The sequence below is a fragment of the Salmo salar genome, chromosome ssa12 (genome assembly GCF_905237065.1).
Source record: "Salmo salar chromosome ssa12, Ssal_v3.1, whole genome shotgun sequence".
Classification (NCBI taxonomy): Eukaryota; Metazoa; Chordata; class Actinopteri; order Salmoniformes; family Salmonidae; genus Salmo; species Salmo salar.
Window position 1 is genome coordinate 29,505,844 of NC_059453.1, and position 14,699 is coordinate 29,520,542.

Genomic DNA, 14,699 nt, shown 5'->3' on the forward strand with positions numbered 1-14,699 from the left:
CAAAAATATTGCAGACATTGCAGGGTAGGTTCTGCTACTGTACTCAACTTATGGCCTAGACTGGGAGCTATGAGTGACATGTAACTTGCTCCCACAGTCAGAGAGAAATTCAAAAGATGAACTTTCACTGAGCGTAAAAAGGGAATGATATACTGAGTATAATAACATGTTAATAAAAACTCAGAGGATGTCACTAACAGGATGTCACCCCATCAGACCCCTGCAGTAAACCTACTGACGTGTGTAAACGTTCTCAAGCGACGGTGAACTTAAGAGAGCCTGTAAGTGGATGATGGGTACTCTCCTCTCCTCAGCAATGTTATCCACTTCACTGTAGAAACTGAAGCCAAATCGGCCGAAAAACTAAACAGGGGGAGAGAGAGAGAGAGAGAGAGAGAGAGACAGGGGGGAGAGGAGAGGGAAAGAGAGATGACACAGGGTCTCTGCACTGACAGCTGGCGTATCCCTACATCCACACAGTCACACACAGAGTCAAACACTCTCCCCAGAGTACCACTCACTGGCATCGATTCCACCCCGCTGACCCCCTCTAACGGATTTAACATATCGAAGACAAACTTAGGGACATACTGTAGGTACACACAGTCACACACACATACACAAATAAATACACATTAAACAAACATATGCTGTACACACACACACACACGGGACCACTCTGCGCCATGTGTGTAGAGCACATAGCATTGAACCATCAAAAGATACACGTTCATTTTGTGCTGCCATATTTCATCTCTCCATGTGTACACACTGCTGCAGCCAGTTATGCCTGAAGCAGCAGCAAATCTTTCTGTCTATCGACAGATCGACAGGCAGGGGAGGGGCTATTTATAGCGCAACATTAAAACAGCTGCTCATAACTTACTGACTGGAACTCCCTTTCATTAGGGAAATAAGGAAATGTATTTAAAGCATAAAAAAAGCATAGAGATTATAGCCTACATATAGAGCTATACATATAGACTAATCTATCTCTATGATGAAAACCTCAATATTGAGAGAACATTGGTTTAGGAGGTATGGGAAACCAGCATCAACACATACAACACAAGTTGGCGGAGCTAACAGGAAGTAAACACCTAAATGCTGAGAGTAATGGGATGAGAGAGGACGTATGGCAACCCTACAATCAGACCAGGGACACCATTTTGGCTCAAACCCAATTAGTACCAGTTACCTGGACTGTTGACAATCAACCCTCTGAGTCATGACAATGGAGAAGAGAAGAATGACAGGGTTGAGAGGCTGGCAGCTGTACCATGTGGGGACCGAGTGAGTGGCGCTAAACAAAAGATGCCCGAAATGATGACTGCCTGCCTTCCTATTCTGTCAATTGCAGCCACGCTCCACTTCACATGCTCATTGACACATACAACGGCATGAGATAAAGAGCCCAGATTGAGAGGCATGCACACACACACACACACACACACACACTAAGAACAGGTGGGTCCCCACTCCGATCAAAGAGCATTTGACTGGTTCCTGTCCCCAGTTCACTGTAGCGTGTAATGTGACAGGATCCTGGTTAAACTGGATGTGTGTACACCAGTGGAGGCTGCTGAGGGGAGGATGGCTCATAATAATGGCTGGAATAGAGCAAATGGAATGTATTTGATGCCATTCTACTTATTCCGCTCTAGCCATTACCACGAGCCCGTCCTCCCCAATTAAGGTGCCACCAACCTCCTGTGGTGTACACTGTGTGCCCATGTGAAAAAGTCTTAATCCCCATAATTCCCTCTGTTCTGGATGCGTGCCTGTTGGCGTCTTAACAGGCCAGAGGCAGGCAGAGCAGGATTGTGTGTGTACAGTACAGTGGCACATGTCAACACAAAGGATACAGTGTGGGGACGACTGGCCATTGTGGGGACACACAGGGAAGGCAGATGGGGTAATAATGGGATTGGGGCCTGTAGAACAAGTGTTATCGCACAGCACTCCTTCAACACAGGTTTTCTCTGTTACTGGTCAATGGTTCAGTCACAGTCTGTACCATAGAAATATCATCTGTAGATAGGGCTGGGAACCGCTGTATAGATTCTATTTCTTTGGTATGTACTCTGTGACTCAAATAAGATGGTGTTAAGAGCTTTTGTTAAAGTCATTCAAAGGTCAGCCAGAGAGTTGTAACATTAGCAAGCAGGGTATCCTCCATGTGTTCCTTCACCCATGAGTTCCAAACCATTTACATCAGTATACGGACTTATTATTCCTGTCTGGTGCTGACTTCATCTGGGCACTTCCATAGAAAGGTAAGAGGGGGTGACTAATGGAGACATTCCCATCCCAGATAATGACTGAGTGTGTACACAGTTTGGGTTGTACACAGAAATGTGTCAGCGCAACAAGCAAGAAACACAATAAGCTCCTACTCCCTCTCCACCAACCACTAAGGAAACAGAATGAGGTAACGCAACAAATATCCACTATAACATTTGTAATGCACACTGCACTGCCTTACACAGTCATAAAAACAAAAACAAATATCCCTTGGGTCGTCTTTCAAGGAAAAACACCAACTTGTTTGTTTCATTTTTCTGTGAGGGCAAGACACAAATACTCAGACTGTTTCTTCTTGAGTGGTTTCACCATCATCACTAATCAGGCCAGTAGTGTGTGTGTGTGTGTGTGTGTGTGTGTGTGTGTGTGTGTGTGTGTGTGTGTGTGGTGTGTGTGTCGTAGTAGTCCCCATTCCCTAGTATGTTTAGAGATCTTAGATAGGTAACACAAATCAGAGCTATCGTAGGTTTATTATCTTATTTCCTGGTTGAAGAGAAAGCACTTTCACTGCAACAAAGTCCTCTCAGGGGACATTGTGGGAACTGAACAGAGCACACAGCACTTTGATTAAAACACCAGCCTGGGAGTCATTTAGGTATGTGTCCCAAATGGCACCCTATTCCCTTTACAGTGCACTACTTTTGACCAGGACCCATAGGATTCTGGTCAAAAGTAGTGCACTACATAGGGAATAGGGTACCATTTGGGACGGAACCTAGAAAGAGGCGTTGGCACATGGGCCAGCTAAACAATCTGGGTGATGTGGACGGACAATTTGTGCTCTCGAGATGACAAAGCAAAGAATTATGGGAAACATTATCCCTGTATCATATTACCTGTGATCAAAATGGTTCCCTATTCCCTAAATAGTGCACAACTTTTGAACACGGCTCTGTTCAAGATTAGTCAACTATATAGGAAATACGGTGGTATATGTGGTACAAACTTTGCCATTTATGAACTAAACATCCAACGAGCAAGGCCTATTCCTCCATTTATGAACTAAACATCCAACGAGCAAGGCCTATTCCTCCATTTATGAACTAAACATCCATCAAGCAAGGCCTAATCCTCCATTTATGAACTAAACATCCATCGAGCAAGGCCTAATCCTCCATTTATGAACTAAACATCCAACGAGCAAGGCCTAATCCTCCATTTATGAACTAAACATCCAACGAGCAAGGCCTATTCCTCCATTTATGAACTAAACATCCATCGAGCAAGGCCTAATCCTCCATTTATGAACTAAACATCCATCGAGCAAGGCCTATTCCTCCATTTATGAACTAAACATCCAACGAGCAAGGCCTATTCCTCCATTTATGAACTAAACATCCATCGAGCAAGGCCTAATCCTCCATTTATGAACTAAACATCCATCGAGCAAGGCCTATTCCTCCATTTATGAACTAAACATCCAACGAGCAAGGCCTATTCCTCCATTTATGAACTAAACATCCATCGAGCAAGGCCTATTCCTCCATTTATGAACTAAACATCCATCGAGCAAGGCCTAATCCTCCATTTATGAACTAAACATCCAACGAGCAAGGCCTATTCCTCCATTTATGAACTAAACATCCAACGAGCAAGGCCTATTCCTCCATTTATGAACTAAACATCCAACGAGCAAGGCCTATTCCTCCATTTATGAACTAAACATCCAACGAGCAAGGCCTATTCCTCCATTTATGAACTAAACATCCATCAAGCAAGGCCTAATCCTCCATTTATGAACTAAACATCCATCGAGCAAGGCCTATTCCTCCATTTATGAACTAAACATCCATCGAGCAAGGCCTATTCCTCCATTTATGAACTAAACATCCATCGAGCAGGGCCTATTCCTCCATTTATGAACTAAACATCCAACGAGCAAGGCCTATTTGTCACGCCCTGACCATAGAGAGCCCTTGTTTCTCTATGGTGTAGTAGGTCAGGGCATGACGAGGGTGTGTTCTAGTTTAACATTTCTATGTTGGTGTTTTGGTTTGGTTCCCAATTAGAGGCAGCTGGTAATCGTTGCCTCTAATTGGGGATCATATTTAAGTAGCTATTTTTCCCACCTGTGTTTGTGGGATATTGTTTTGTGTTTGTGCATGTACACCACGTAGTCATGTTTCGTTGTTCGTTTATTGATTTATTTGCTTTATCTTAAAGTTTCACTTTGTAATAAATATGTGGAACTCAACATCCACAGCGCCTTGGTCCCGTTCTTACAACAACCGTGACAGAATATCCCACCAAAAGAGGACTAAGCAGCATATCCACGAGGTAAAGGATTGTTGGACATGGGAAGAAGTGATGGGTGGATGCGGCCACAGAAAGCCCAAGGAAAACCCCAAGATTTTTTTTTGGGGGGGGTGGGCACAAGGGGTGGCCCGGCTGAGCCGCGGCAAGAGCCAGAGCACATGGAGCAAGTGGTCGGTCGACCCAAGGAGAGAGCCAGAGCCCGCCTGGGAGTCGATGGAGCAATGTGAAGAAAGATATCAGAGAATGATGTTGGCAAAGAGTAGGCTGCAGTGCAGGCGGGCTGAAGATCAGGTCATCAGTCCGGTGCCATCTGTGCCGGCTCCACGCACCAGATCTCCAGTGCGCCTCCCCAGCCTGGTACGTCATGTGCCTGCTCCCTGCACTCGCCCTGAAGAGCCAGAGACCGTCAAGGAGGCAATGGGGAAGTTGGGAGAGAGAGAGATGAGAGAGATGTTGTGCAAGTGTGTTCTGCTCAACAGCCGACCAGAGGAACCGGTTAGCAGTTTGGTGCAACCTGGGCCGGTTCCACGCTTCTGGCCTCCAGTGCGCCTCCCCAGTCCGGTACGTCCTGTGCCTCCTCCTCGCACTCGCCCTGAAGTGCGTGTTCCCAGTCCGGTACATCCTGTGCCGCCACCTCGCACTCGCCCTGAAGTGCGTGTTCCCAGTCCGGTACATCCTGTGCCGCCGCCTCGCACTCGCCCTGAAGTGCGTGTCCCCAGTCCGGTACGTCCTGTGCTTGCTCCCCGCACTCGCCCTGAAGTGCGTGTCACCAGTCCGGTACGTCCTGTGCCTGCTCCCTGCACTCGCCCTGAAGTGCGTGTCACCAGTACGGTGCCACCTGTACCGGCTCCATGCACTAGGCCTCCAGTGCGCATTCACAGTCCAGAGCTTCCGGCGACGGTTCACGGTCCGGAGCTTTTCTCTGCGCCGATGCCCAGTCAAGGCACGGCGTCTAACCCAGCTCCAGGGCCGGAGCCCTTCTCTGCGCCGATGCCCAGTCCAGGCACATCGTCCAGCCCGGCGCCATGGTCGGATCCGGGGTCTTACGGCGACGGTTCACGGTCCGGAGCTTCCGGCGACGGTTCCCGGTTCGGAGCTTCCGGCGACGGTTCCCGGTCCAGAGCTTCCAGGCAAGGCGTCCAGTCCAGCTCCAGGGCAGGAGCCTTCCTCTGCGCCGGTGCCCAGTCCAGGCACGGCATCCAGTCCAGCTCCAGGGCAGGAGCCTTCCTCTGCGCCGGTGCCCAGTCCAGGCACGGTGTCCAGTCCCGCTCCATGGCCGGAGCATTCTTCTGTGCTGGTGCCCAGTCCAGGCACGGCATCCAGTCCAGCTTCATGGCAGGAGCCCTCCTCTGCGCCGGTGTCCAGTCCAGACATGGCATCCAGTCCCGCTCCTAGGCCGGAGCCTTTCTCAGCGCCGGTGCCCAGTCCAGGCACGGCGACCAGCCCAGTTCCAAGGCCGGAGCCTTCCTCTGCACCGGTGCCCAGTCCGGGCGCGGCGTTCAACCCAGCTCCATGGCCAGAGCCTTTCTCTGCACCGATGCCCAGTCTAGGCACGGCGTCCAACCCAGCTCCAGGGCCGGAGCCCTTCTCTGCGCCAATGCCCAGTCCAGGCACATCGTTCAGCCCGGCGCCATGGTCGGATCCGGGGTCTGGGGGGGGGGGGCTACGACCCGCACCGGAGCCGCCACCGACACTAGTCACCCCCCCCAAACCCTCCCATTTGGTTTCAGGTTTTGCGGCCGGAGTCCGCACCTTTGGGGGGGTACTGTCACGCCCTGACCATAGAGAGCCCTTGTTCCCACCTGTGTTTGTGGGATATTGTTTTGTGTTTGTGCATGTACACCACGTAGTCATGTTTCGTTGTTCGTTTATTGATTTATTTGCTTTTGCTTAGTTTCACTTTGTAATAAATATGTAGAACTCAACATCCGCTGCGCCTTGGTCCCGTTCTTACGACAACTGTGACACTTTTCCTCCATTTATGAACTAAACATCCAACGAGTAGGGCCTATTCCTCCGTTTCTGAACGTCCAACTATTCCATTTTTTTTCAGTCATCCAATGGTTGCCAGTAAAAATCCCCATTTCTGATCCACCATCCACTCTATAATTTATCTTCCTTGGTGTCCACTGTGAGGAGCTGAGTGACCCTAAAGGTCAACATTTCCAATGTATGACAAATGGAACGGGTCATTTAAGAGGTGGACGGGGGGGAGGGAATAAAAGAGTGAAAGGGCATTTGTAGCTGCCAGACTGGACAGCAACCCCTTCTATAGGCTATATATGGTTCGCCCCCCGCCTCCCCTCCCATCTAGTCTGAAGGCCACTTGAGAAATTCAAAGCGATGCCGCGCCGCATAAAGGCAGTGGATTGAGAGGCCCGCTCAATGCCTTTCCTCAATGTATACCCACCCCACACACACATAAACACACCAAAGACCCCGACCCCCTTTTCCCGTAATCCCATGAGTCCCTGGCCAGTCCTCCAGAGCCTGAAAGAGCGAGCCTGACACGAGCCTCTGACTTCCCCCCTGTCCCCCTCCCTAACCCCCTTATACTTCCTTTGTCCCCCCCTGAGAGACCAGGAGTGAGTGTGGGGCCCGCGGGCCGGGCTGGGGCAGGCAGGTGTTGAGGCGGCTCCCTGGGATGGAGTGGTGAGAGAGAGGGTGTGCGAGTTGGGGGGGGTCTGGTATTCCGTCTGTCATGCCAACCTGATGGCCTGGGCATAACACACACACACACACACACACACACACACACACACACACACTTGTTTGTCTCTGTGGCCGCTGACATGACAGCCCACAGGCGGAGCAACGGCAACTGTAACCAGGATTATGTATTGCTCTAAATGCATTTGGGAGGGTCGATGTCAGGAGGACTGGAGGAGGGACACACCCAACACAACCTGCTTGCTTCTTTTATCTGGTTCTCCGCCTCCCATTCCTCAGGCATCAAGGGCTCGACTCACCGCCACCGCAGGAATGACAGGAGCTAGACTTTATAATAATGTCAAGGATAGTTGACTTGCTATTCCATGAGTATTGGGCGAAGATGAAGGTCAGCTCATAAGTCACAGTTTTAGTACTAAATACGGTAGCAATAAAGCACATGTTAACATGTAACAAGTTACAAAGTTAGGACAGCAAACAGTTCCTCACATAAAAAGACAGAAGTAGACACCCTTCATGAGTGAGCATGAAACAGAGAGAGTCCGTAACACAACGACTATACATACCTTGTCGAACAGAGATTTCCATTGCTGAGATAGGGAAAGAGGAAAGGAGCGGGGAGGGAAAGATTGAGAAAAGAGGAAAGAAAAGGTTTCAGAGAGAAAGGGGCCATTTAACAGATAGACACACCTGTCATTAAGGAGTGATGTCGGCAGGTAGCCTACAAGAACTTTCCTTCATTCAATAAATCAATATAATTGAACAATTGAAGACATCATCAATTATGTATGGTAGTAGCCATGCTACGCCTGCTCAGTTAGCTGTAATGAACACATATAGTCAATGGATTGTTGACGGTGATGATATAATGACTATGGTCTATGTATGAGTCTAGGAAGCTGTCTGAGAATGGTCGTTGGCATAATAATATTCATAGCTTACAACCATAACACAGTATGATATAATGCTGACATAACATAGGCCATCATTGTAAATAAAAATGTGTTATTATTTGTATTGTCTAGTTAAATAAAAAAGATTCGCTACTGTAGAATAATACACCGTGGGAAAAATGTGCCTTTATTGTGATCTTCTGTGTTAGGATGAAATTGAAAAACGCTGATGACAATATGAATATGGCTCAAGACTTACGTCCTCTGGGGCCACGGGAAGAACATCGATACTCTCCAGCACTTCTATCTCGTCTCCCTCCGCGTTCGCCGCCACTGCTGGAGAGGAATGCACCGGCACGTCCCGAGACGCGTCCGGCATCGTCAGGCTGCGGCTGCCCTTCTCCTCAATGCACTACTGAGCGATTCAATATTAAATCCTTACCGACAAAAACAATATCCTTTCTCTGCTATTTGAGCCACATTACGCACATAATCCATATTTGAGAAATCACCAAGCGAGGTTAATCAACGCAGGTGTCTCAAACACAATTGGGCATCCTTATTCCAACCCTGGTCCTTTGCGGATATTTAGAAAAATATATTTGCCCACAAAATAACATCTATCCTCCGTTTGTTCACAAGCTCATTGAAGAGAAAAGATATGTTTAATAGATCCACGCACAGAACAAAAGTTGGGTGCCGAGTTGGGTGTCCGTGGAGTGCGCATCTGCGTCTCGCCACTCCGAGCGACAGTGTGTGTGTGTGTGTAACAACTGAATTGGGGGTGTGTGGCCACCAAGTCCTTCTCCTATTTCATACGACAGCCCACCTGCACCTCAGTCCAGCTCTCTGTAGACAGACACGGCATTTTTCACTGCCAAAGTACTGAAATCTCATTGGGACGGACGGACAGGCAGGCAACTATCCAAGTTGACAGCAGTGATTGTTCATTCCAATGTGACTCACCTGAAAATGAAATAGAATAGAGGTGTGTGTGGCGATAATGAAAGAAATTGGCTACTCACTTCAATAGTGAATAAGAGAAGACGTCATAGTGTATTACAAGGTAATAGGCATAGTTGAAAAACCCCTCAGCATAAAACAGCATATAATACTACTCAGTCTACTGCGCAAAAACAGCATGGGTAGTCTAAATGTCATGGCAATCCGTCACGGAACACTGACTCCAAAGATGTCTAGTCGACCGTCCAAAAGTTGCGCAAGTGTAAATTCAGGTGCGTCATTGTACCCTCGCAGTTGTTTACAGCGACGCAGCTCGGCCAGCTGCCCAACTCCGCTGTGTCTGTCAGCAGCCTCTAGGAACACACTGACTCCGCTCCCGGAGTTGGATCGGGACCAGCCGGCACTCTGGCACCGTTCAAGCCGATAGGCAGGCAGGCACCTTCGGTTCCGTTGCACTGTCGCATGCGTGCCTCCGGCGCAGAGAAAGATGGATTGTTGGCTGCAAGGTGAGAACACCATCCACACCCACAGAAGGCTTCGAGGAACCCCGGTTCACACCAGCTGGCTCTCACTCTGGTACTTTATCACGTTATGTCATCAGATAGACAGTGCGCGCATGTGACTCAGTGAGTAGACTTGGCTGAAGAGTATCCCAATTCAACACTCTCACAAATGTGGGTGTAGGCTATTAGAAATACACAACATAGCATTCAGACAGTGGAAGTGCCTGATACGGATTTAATTCAGAGGGACAACTCTATCCTGTAATATTTCCATCCAACATTCACTGAAAGGGTGGTGAATTCAATCATGAAGCATAGCACCTACTGATCTACTATGATAGTAAGTCTAGGACACTTATGGTACCAAGTACCAAACACAGTTTTCCTTTCCACCTTCCTTCCTCTCTGTATCTGGGTGATAAGTGGGTTGAAGTTCAGAGGAGGGTAATAAGGGCCTGTAAATTCCAGGTTGTGTTTTAGGGTCATAAACAAACACTCCCCTGCAGGCCTGCAATGACAATCTTCCATTCCAGAGGACCACCTACCCATTATCTATAATCACTTTAAACAAACCACTCATTTAAGATCAACCTGTGTGTTTTGTGTTGTTTGTGTGCACATGCATGTGCTTGTGTGTGTAAGTTGTGTGTGTAAGTTATTTTGTGGCTGTGGGGTGCAGCTGCTTTTGAGTGGGCTGGTAGCACCGTAAAGAGATTGTATCTCTCTCACAAAACTTCCCCATGCGATTCGATAGTATTACCATGGAAACAATATGGCTATAGGTTGTTTTTAACCTTATGGGTCTTGTGACACCTACACAGCACTTTTGGATGAAACTGCAGCCAACAATGTTTTAACAGCGAAATACTATACTACCAACCCTACAGTCCTCAACTGGCCTCAAAACGTTTCCTCCGAGAGAGAGAGCTAAGCTGTTGGGATGCCATCTGCAGTCATCCGTACAATTACCATGTGTGAGATCACAATTAAACTAATCTCATCACCCAGAACCACATCTCAACTACTCTATACATATACTGAATGTGGGGTCTCCATTTCTAATGACTTTTTCTATTACTTTAGCCTAACACTGCTGTGGTTTCCATTCAAACTTCTACTTAGATCATGCTCACTTGAGTATCACCGTCCGATAGCCTTGGCTTAACTAACCCGTGAGCAAAGCATTCCAATCCCCTGCTGGTTGCACATACTGAAATCTATGCAATTTGGCCAGTCAGTTAGAGACACTCGTAATAGGTTACTCATTATGAGTTACAGCGACACTTGGAGACACTCATAGTATCAAGATCCCCCACATCACCAGTGACTCAAACCATTGGCCCGCCTGTAGCGCAACTCAACACGGGAGAGGAGGGGAACCGCCAATTTAAATGATCTAACTGGGTGAAGCGTTCCCATGTCAACTTTCACAGGTCAACTGCTGGTGGCGTCAGCTCTGAAAGTAGAACAGGCCACGGAACAGAAGAGAGAGAGAGCAGAGGAACTGAGGCTAACCGCAGGTAAACACCTGCACTGTGAGAGGAAAGCTTATCAACTCTGTCTCAGAATGTTAGTAGCTCGGCCTGCGTAGGTGTTAACTGGTGAAAACAGGTACAAATGACCTGCTAGACACACATGTACTCACTCACACACACTGTTAAGGCTCTGCGTTCCATGTATTTGCGTCGCCCTCACACACAGAGACAGAGACAGAGAGAGAGAGAGAGAGAGAGAGAGAGAGAATTAACAGACCGATCAGTTAGGCCCTAGGGAATAATCTTCATGGCTAAAAAGGCAATTTTATGCAGTCTGATGGGGCTCATTAGAGAGAGACTAGTCACATCTGGTCCCTGAGGGAACCAACTGGGTCCTGAATATTGTTATTAGATAGCCTAGTGGTTAGAGCATAGTACTTATTACATTTAAGTCATTTCGCAGACGCTCTTACAAATTGGTGCATTCACCTTATGATATCCAGTGGAACAACCACTTTACAATAGTGCATCTAAATCTTTTAAGGGGGGGTTAGAAGGATTACTTTATCCTATCCTAGGTATTCCTTAAAGAGGTGGGGTTTCAGGTGTCTCCGGAAGGTGGTGATTGACTCCGCTGTCCTGGCATCGTGAGGGAGCTTGTTCCACCATTATAACCGATAGGTTGCAAGATTGAATCCCCGAGCCGACAAGGTAAATATCTGTCGTTCTGCCCCTGAACAAGGCAGTTAACCCACTGTTCCTAGGCCGTCATTGAAAATAAGAATTTGTTCTTAACCGACTTGCCTAGTTAAATAAAGGTAAAAAAAAACATGGGTGTGTGCCGTCTGTAGACATTGGAATCATTATTTTGATAATACTGCCCCCATGTGTCCACAGGAAGACCTACAGTTACTACGTCACATTACCTCATCCTTCACGTGAACTTCGGGGGCAAGAAGCAGGGGGAATGACATCACTGGCTGCCTCCTTCCCTACCCCTCAGTAGGACCTTCCTTGACCAATGTAGTGAGGACCTGAAATTAAGAGAACATTCAGCAGCATGTTGGCATTACCTCAATACTACAACAAATACTCTGAAGCCAAAATCATACCAATCACTTCCGCAGTCTGCAGATGACTTGCATTACGTGCTCTGAGGAAGGCACTGTTCCGAAAACATTGGCGATACCCAATAAACCATTGGAAGCATATATATATATTATGCTACTTTCTTTATTTAAAATGTACCTCTCCATTTGTCAGCACCTCGGACTATTTGGGTGTGCATTAACTGCTGCTTTTTATTTTAAAAAATGACCCCAAATGCAATAAAACATTCTTGACACAAGATTAAAGTAGATGTATTTATTATAAACACTGGAAAGGCAAACGTGAAACACAATTGTCCTAATATTCTGGGAGTTGGGGGTGCTGGATAACATTTGTATAATTGGAATAATACCATTAAGAATGTTGGCTTCATAATAACAGTATATTTGATATTATAACAATATTGGAGGATGATCAGAAAAAGCAAAGCATGCAAATACAGCTCCTGCAAATACAATAACTGTACAGCCTCACATAGCAAGCACACACAATTTTGACATGCATGTCCAACACACACAATTTGATTTGACATGCACACCCAACACACACAATTTGATTTGACATGCACGCCCAACACACACAATTTGATTTGACATGCACGCCCAACACACACAATTTGATTTGACATGCACGCCCAACACACACACACACACACACACATTTGACATGCATGCCCAACACACACACACCACCTGGGTGGTCCATACCCATACAGGAAGCCATGGGTGGGCCACAGAGGCTACTTCTGCCTTACTGAGTTCTAGGGGTAAGGCGCAGACACACAAAAAGTATCATCCCATATGGAACAGCCATTGATTGAACATGGGCTGATTCAGCCTTACAAATTTGTACGTGTGCCACCAAGCTTCTGACCCTGGAAGGCAAACTAAAGAACAACCTTCTTTTAATAACAGTAGAACAGCCCTTACTGAACTTGTTTGAGAAAATTTGAAAATACTAAACAAATGATGGAAAGCTAATGCCTTTATAGCATTGAATGGGGCTTTGTTGTACCATTATACCGTCAGCATATGAACTTCATAATGTCCCGTTTGTTCAAGGGAAAACAAATATACAAGCAGTTATATATACACATTATTTATACATTGTTTCAGTGTTTGTTTTAAAGCATATATTTTTGTGTATGGTATTGGTTATTTTGCATACTCATTTCACTACCCTTACTTCAACTGCTTAAGATGGAATTGTTTCCCCATTTCAATCCACACAGGTAACCAACAAAAAAAATATATTTTGCACGAAGAGATCACAAGCTGCATCAGTAGTAGTTATATAATCACATTTTCAATATAAATATTATATATAGCCATACTTTGAGTACAGACTTTCAGAAACCAAAATGAAATCTCTAGGTATAAAACTAAATAACGTTTGCTTTTTCCCCCTCATCACATAGTGGATCTTTTATGATCTTAGAGAGATATTTATTGGGAGAGGGTGCAAGGTTTAGCCTGGTCTGAGATCCGTTTGTGCTGTCCTGCCATCTCCTATTGCCTATGGGGCAGATCCTAACTTGCACTTAAGTTGAATTTTCACTTAGTCTCACATTGACATCAATATATGACTAAGTGAAAATTCAACTTAACTGGAAGCTAGGATTCACTCCATACACCATAGTAGTTGCCAAAACAGCACAGAAATATTTGGGTACAAGTCTCGCAAAGGTTGGGTTTGCATGGTGATGTTGGTGGGTGGATCACCGTTGTTTGAGCAGCACTCTGTACATGGCGAAGCCCAGCACGGCGAACACGGTGGCTCCCACGCTCACTCTCAACCAGAAGGCGGAGCTCTTCAGGTCAGCCTGTGTCACATGTCTGAGAAGAGAGACACACAGAGACAGAGAGAGAGAGGATCCAGAGACCGAAAGAGAGCAAGAGAAATAAACAGAGTGAGAGCACATAGGTCAGAGTTGGCAGAGACAACAATATGTAATGCTTTTACATAACCTCTCTGCTTACACAGATGATCACGATACATGCTACAGTGCATTCGGAAAGTATTCAGACCCCTTCCATTTTTCCACATTTTGTAAAGTTACAGCCTTATTCTAAAATGTATTTAAAAAAAATCCTCATCAATGTACACACAATACAGGTTTGACATTTTTGCAAAGGTATATTAAAAAAAACAAAAAAACAGATACCTTATTTACGTAAGTATTCAGACCCTTCGCTATGAGACTCGAAATTGAGCTCAGGGGCATCTTGTTTCCATTGATCATCCTTGAGATGTTTTTACAACAATGATTGGAGTCCACCTGTAGTAAATTCAATTGATTGGACATGATTTGGAAAGGCACACACCCGTCTATATAAAAAGGTCCCAAAGTTGAAAGTGCATGACACGAGGTCGAAGGAATTGTCCGTAGAGCTCCGAGACAGGATTGTGTCGAGGCACAGATCTGGGGAAGGGTACCAAAAAATGTCCAAGAACACAGTAACCACCAAGACTCTTCCTAGTGCTGGCCGCAGGGACAAACTGAGCAATCGGTGGAGAAGGGCCTT

At 46.4% G+C, this 14,699-nt stretch overlaps 2 protein-coding genes and 1 long non-coding RNA gene across 8 annotated transcripts in view; 1 reads left to right on the forward strand and 2 right to left on the reverse strand.

The window, feature by feature from the left end:
* LOC106564658 (rhomboid-related protein 3-like) overlaps positions 1 to 9,378 on the reverse strand; it is a 63,600-nt gene extending 54,222 nt beyond the window's left edge. The window contains exons 1-2 of one of the 2 annotated variants that reach the window (XM_014130846.2): positions 8,383 to 9,378; positions 7,797 to 7,820 (exon numbers count right to left, since the gene is read on the reverse strand). In XM_014130846.2, the coding sequence (XP_013986321.2) occupies positions 7,797 to 7,820; positions 8,383 to 8,502 (144 nt within the window). In that variant the 5' untranslated portion in view covers positions 8,503 to 9,378. The remainder of the gene's footprint in view (positions 1 to 7,796; positions 7,821 to 8,382) is intronic. The other variant, XM_014130848.2, reaches the window with a different exon arrangement.
* Positions 9,379 to 9,463: 85 nt separating this feature from the next.
* LOC106564660 (uncharacterized) lies at positions 9,464 to 12,406 on the forward strand. The gene is made up of 4 exons (XR_006757945.1): positions 9,464 to 9,592; positions 11,023 to 11,109; positions 11,670 to 11,775; positions 11,962 to 12,406. It is a non-coding gene; the product is annotated as an uncharacterized lncRNA (long non-coding RNA).
* An 8-nt stretch (positions 12,407 to 12,414) lies between these two features.
* LOC106564657 (mitochondrial Rho GTPase 1-A) overlaps positions 12,415 to 14,699 on the reverse strand; it is a 33,063-nt gene continuing 30,778 nt past the window's right edge. For all 5 annotated transcript variants that reach the window (XM_014130844.2, XM_014130842.2, XM_014130843.2 and 2 more), the window contains one exon: positions 12,415 to 14,009. In XM_014130844.2, coding sequence (XP_013986319.1) covers positions 13,892 to 14,009 — 118 coding nt within the window. In that variant the 3' untranslated portion in view covers positions 12,415 to 13,891. The remainder of the gene's footprint in view (positions 14,010 to 14,699) is intronic.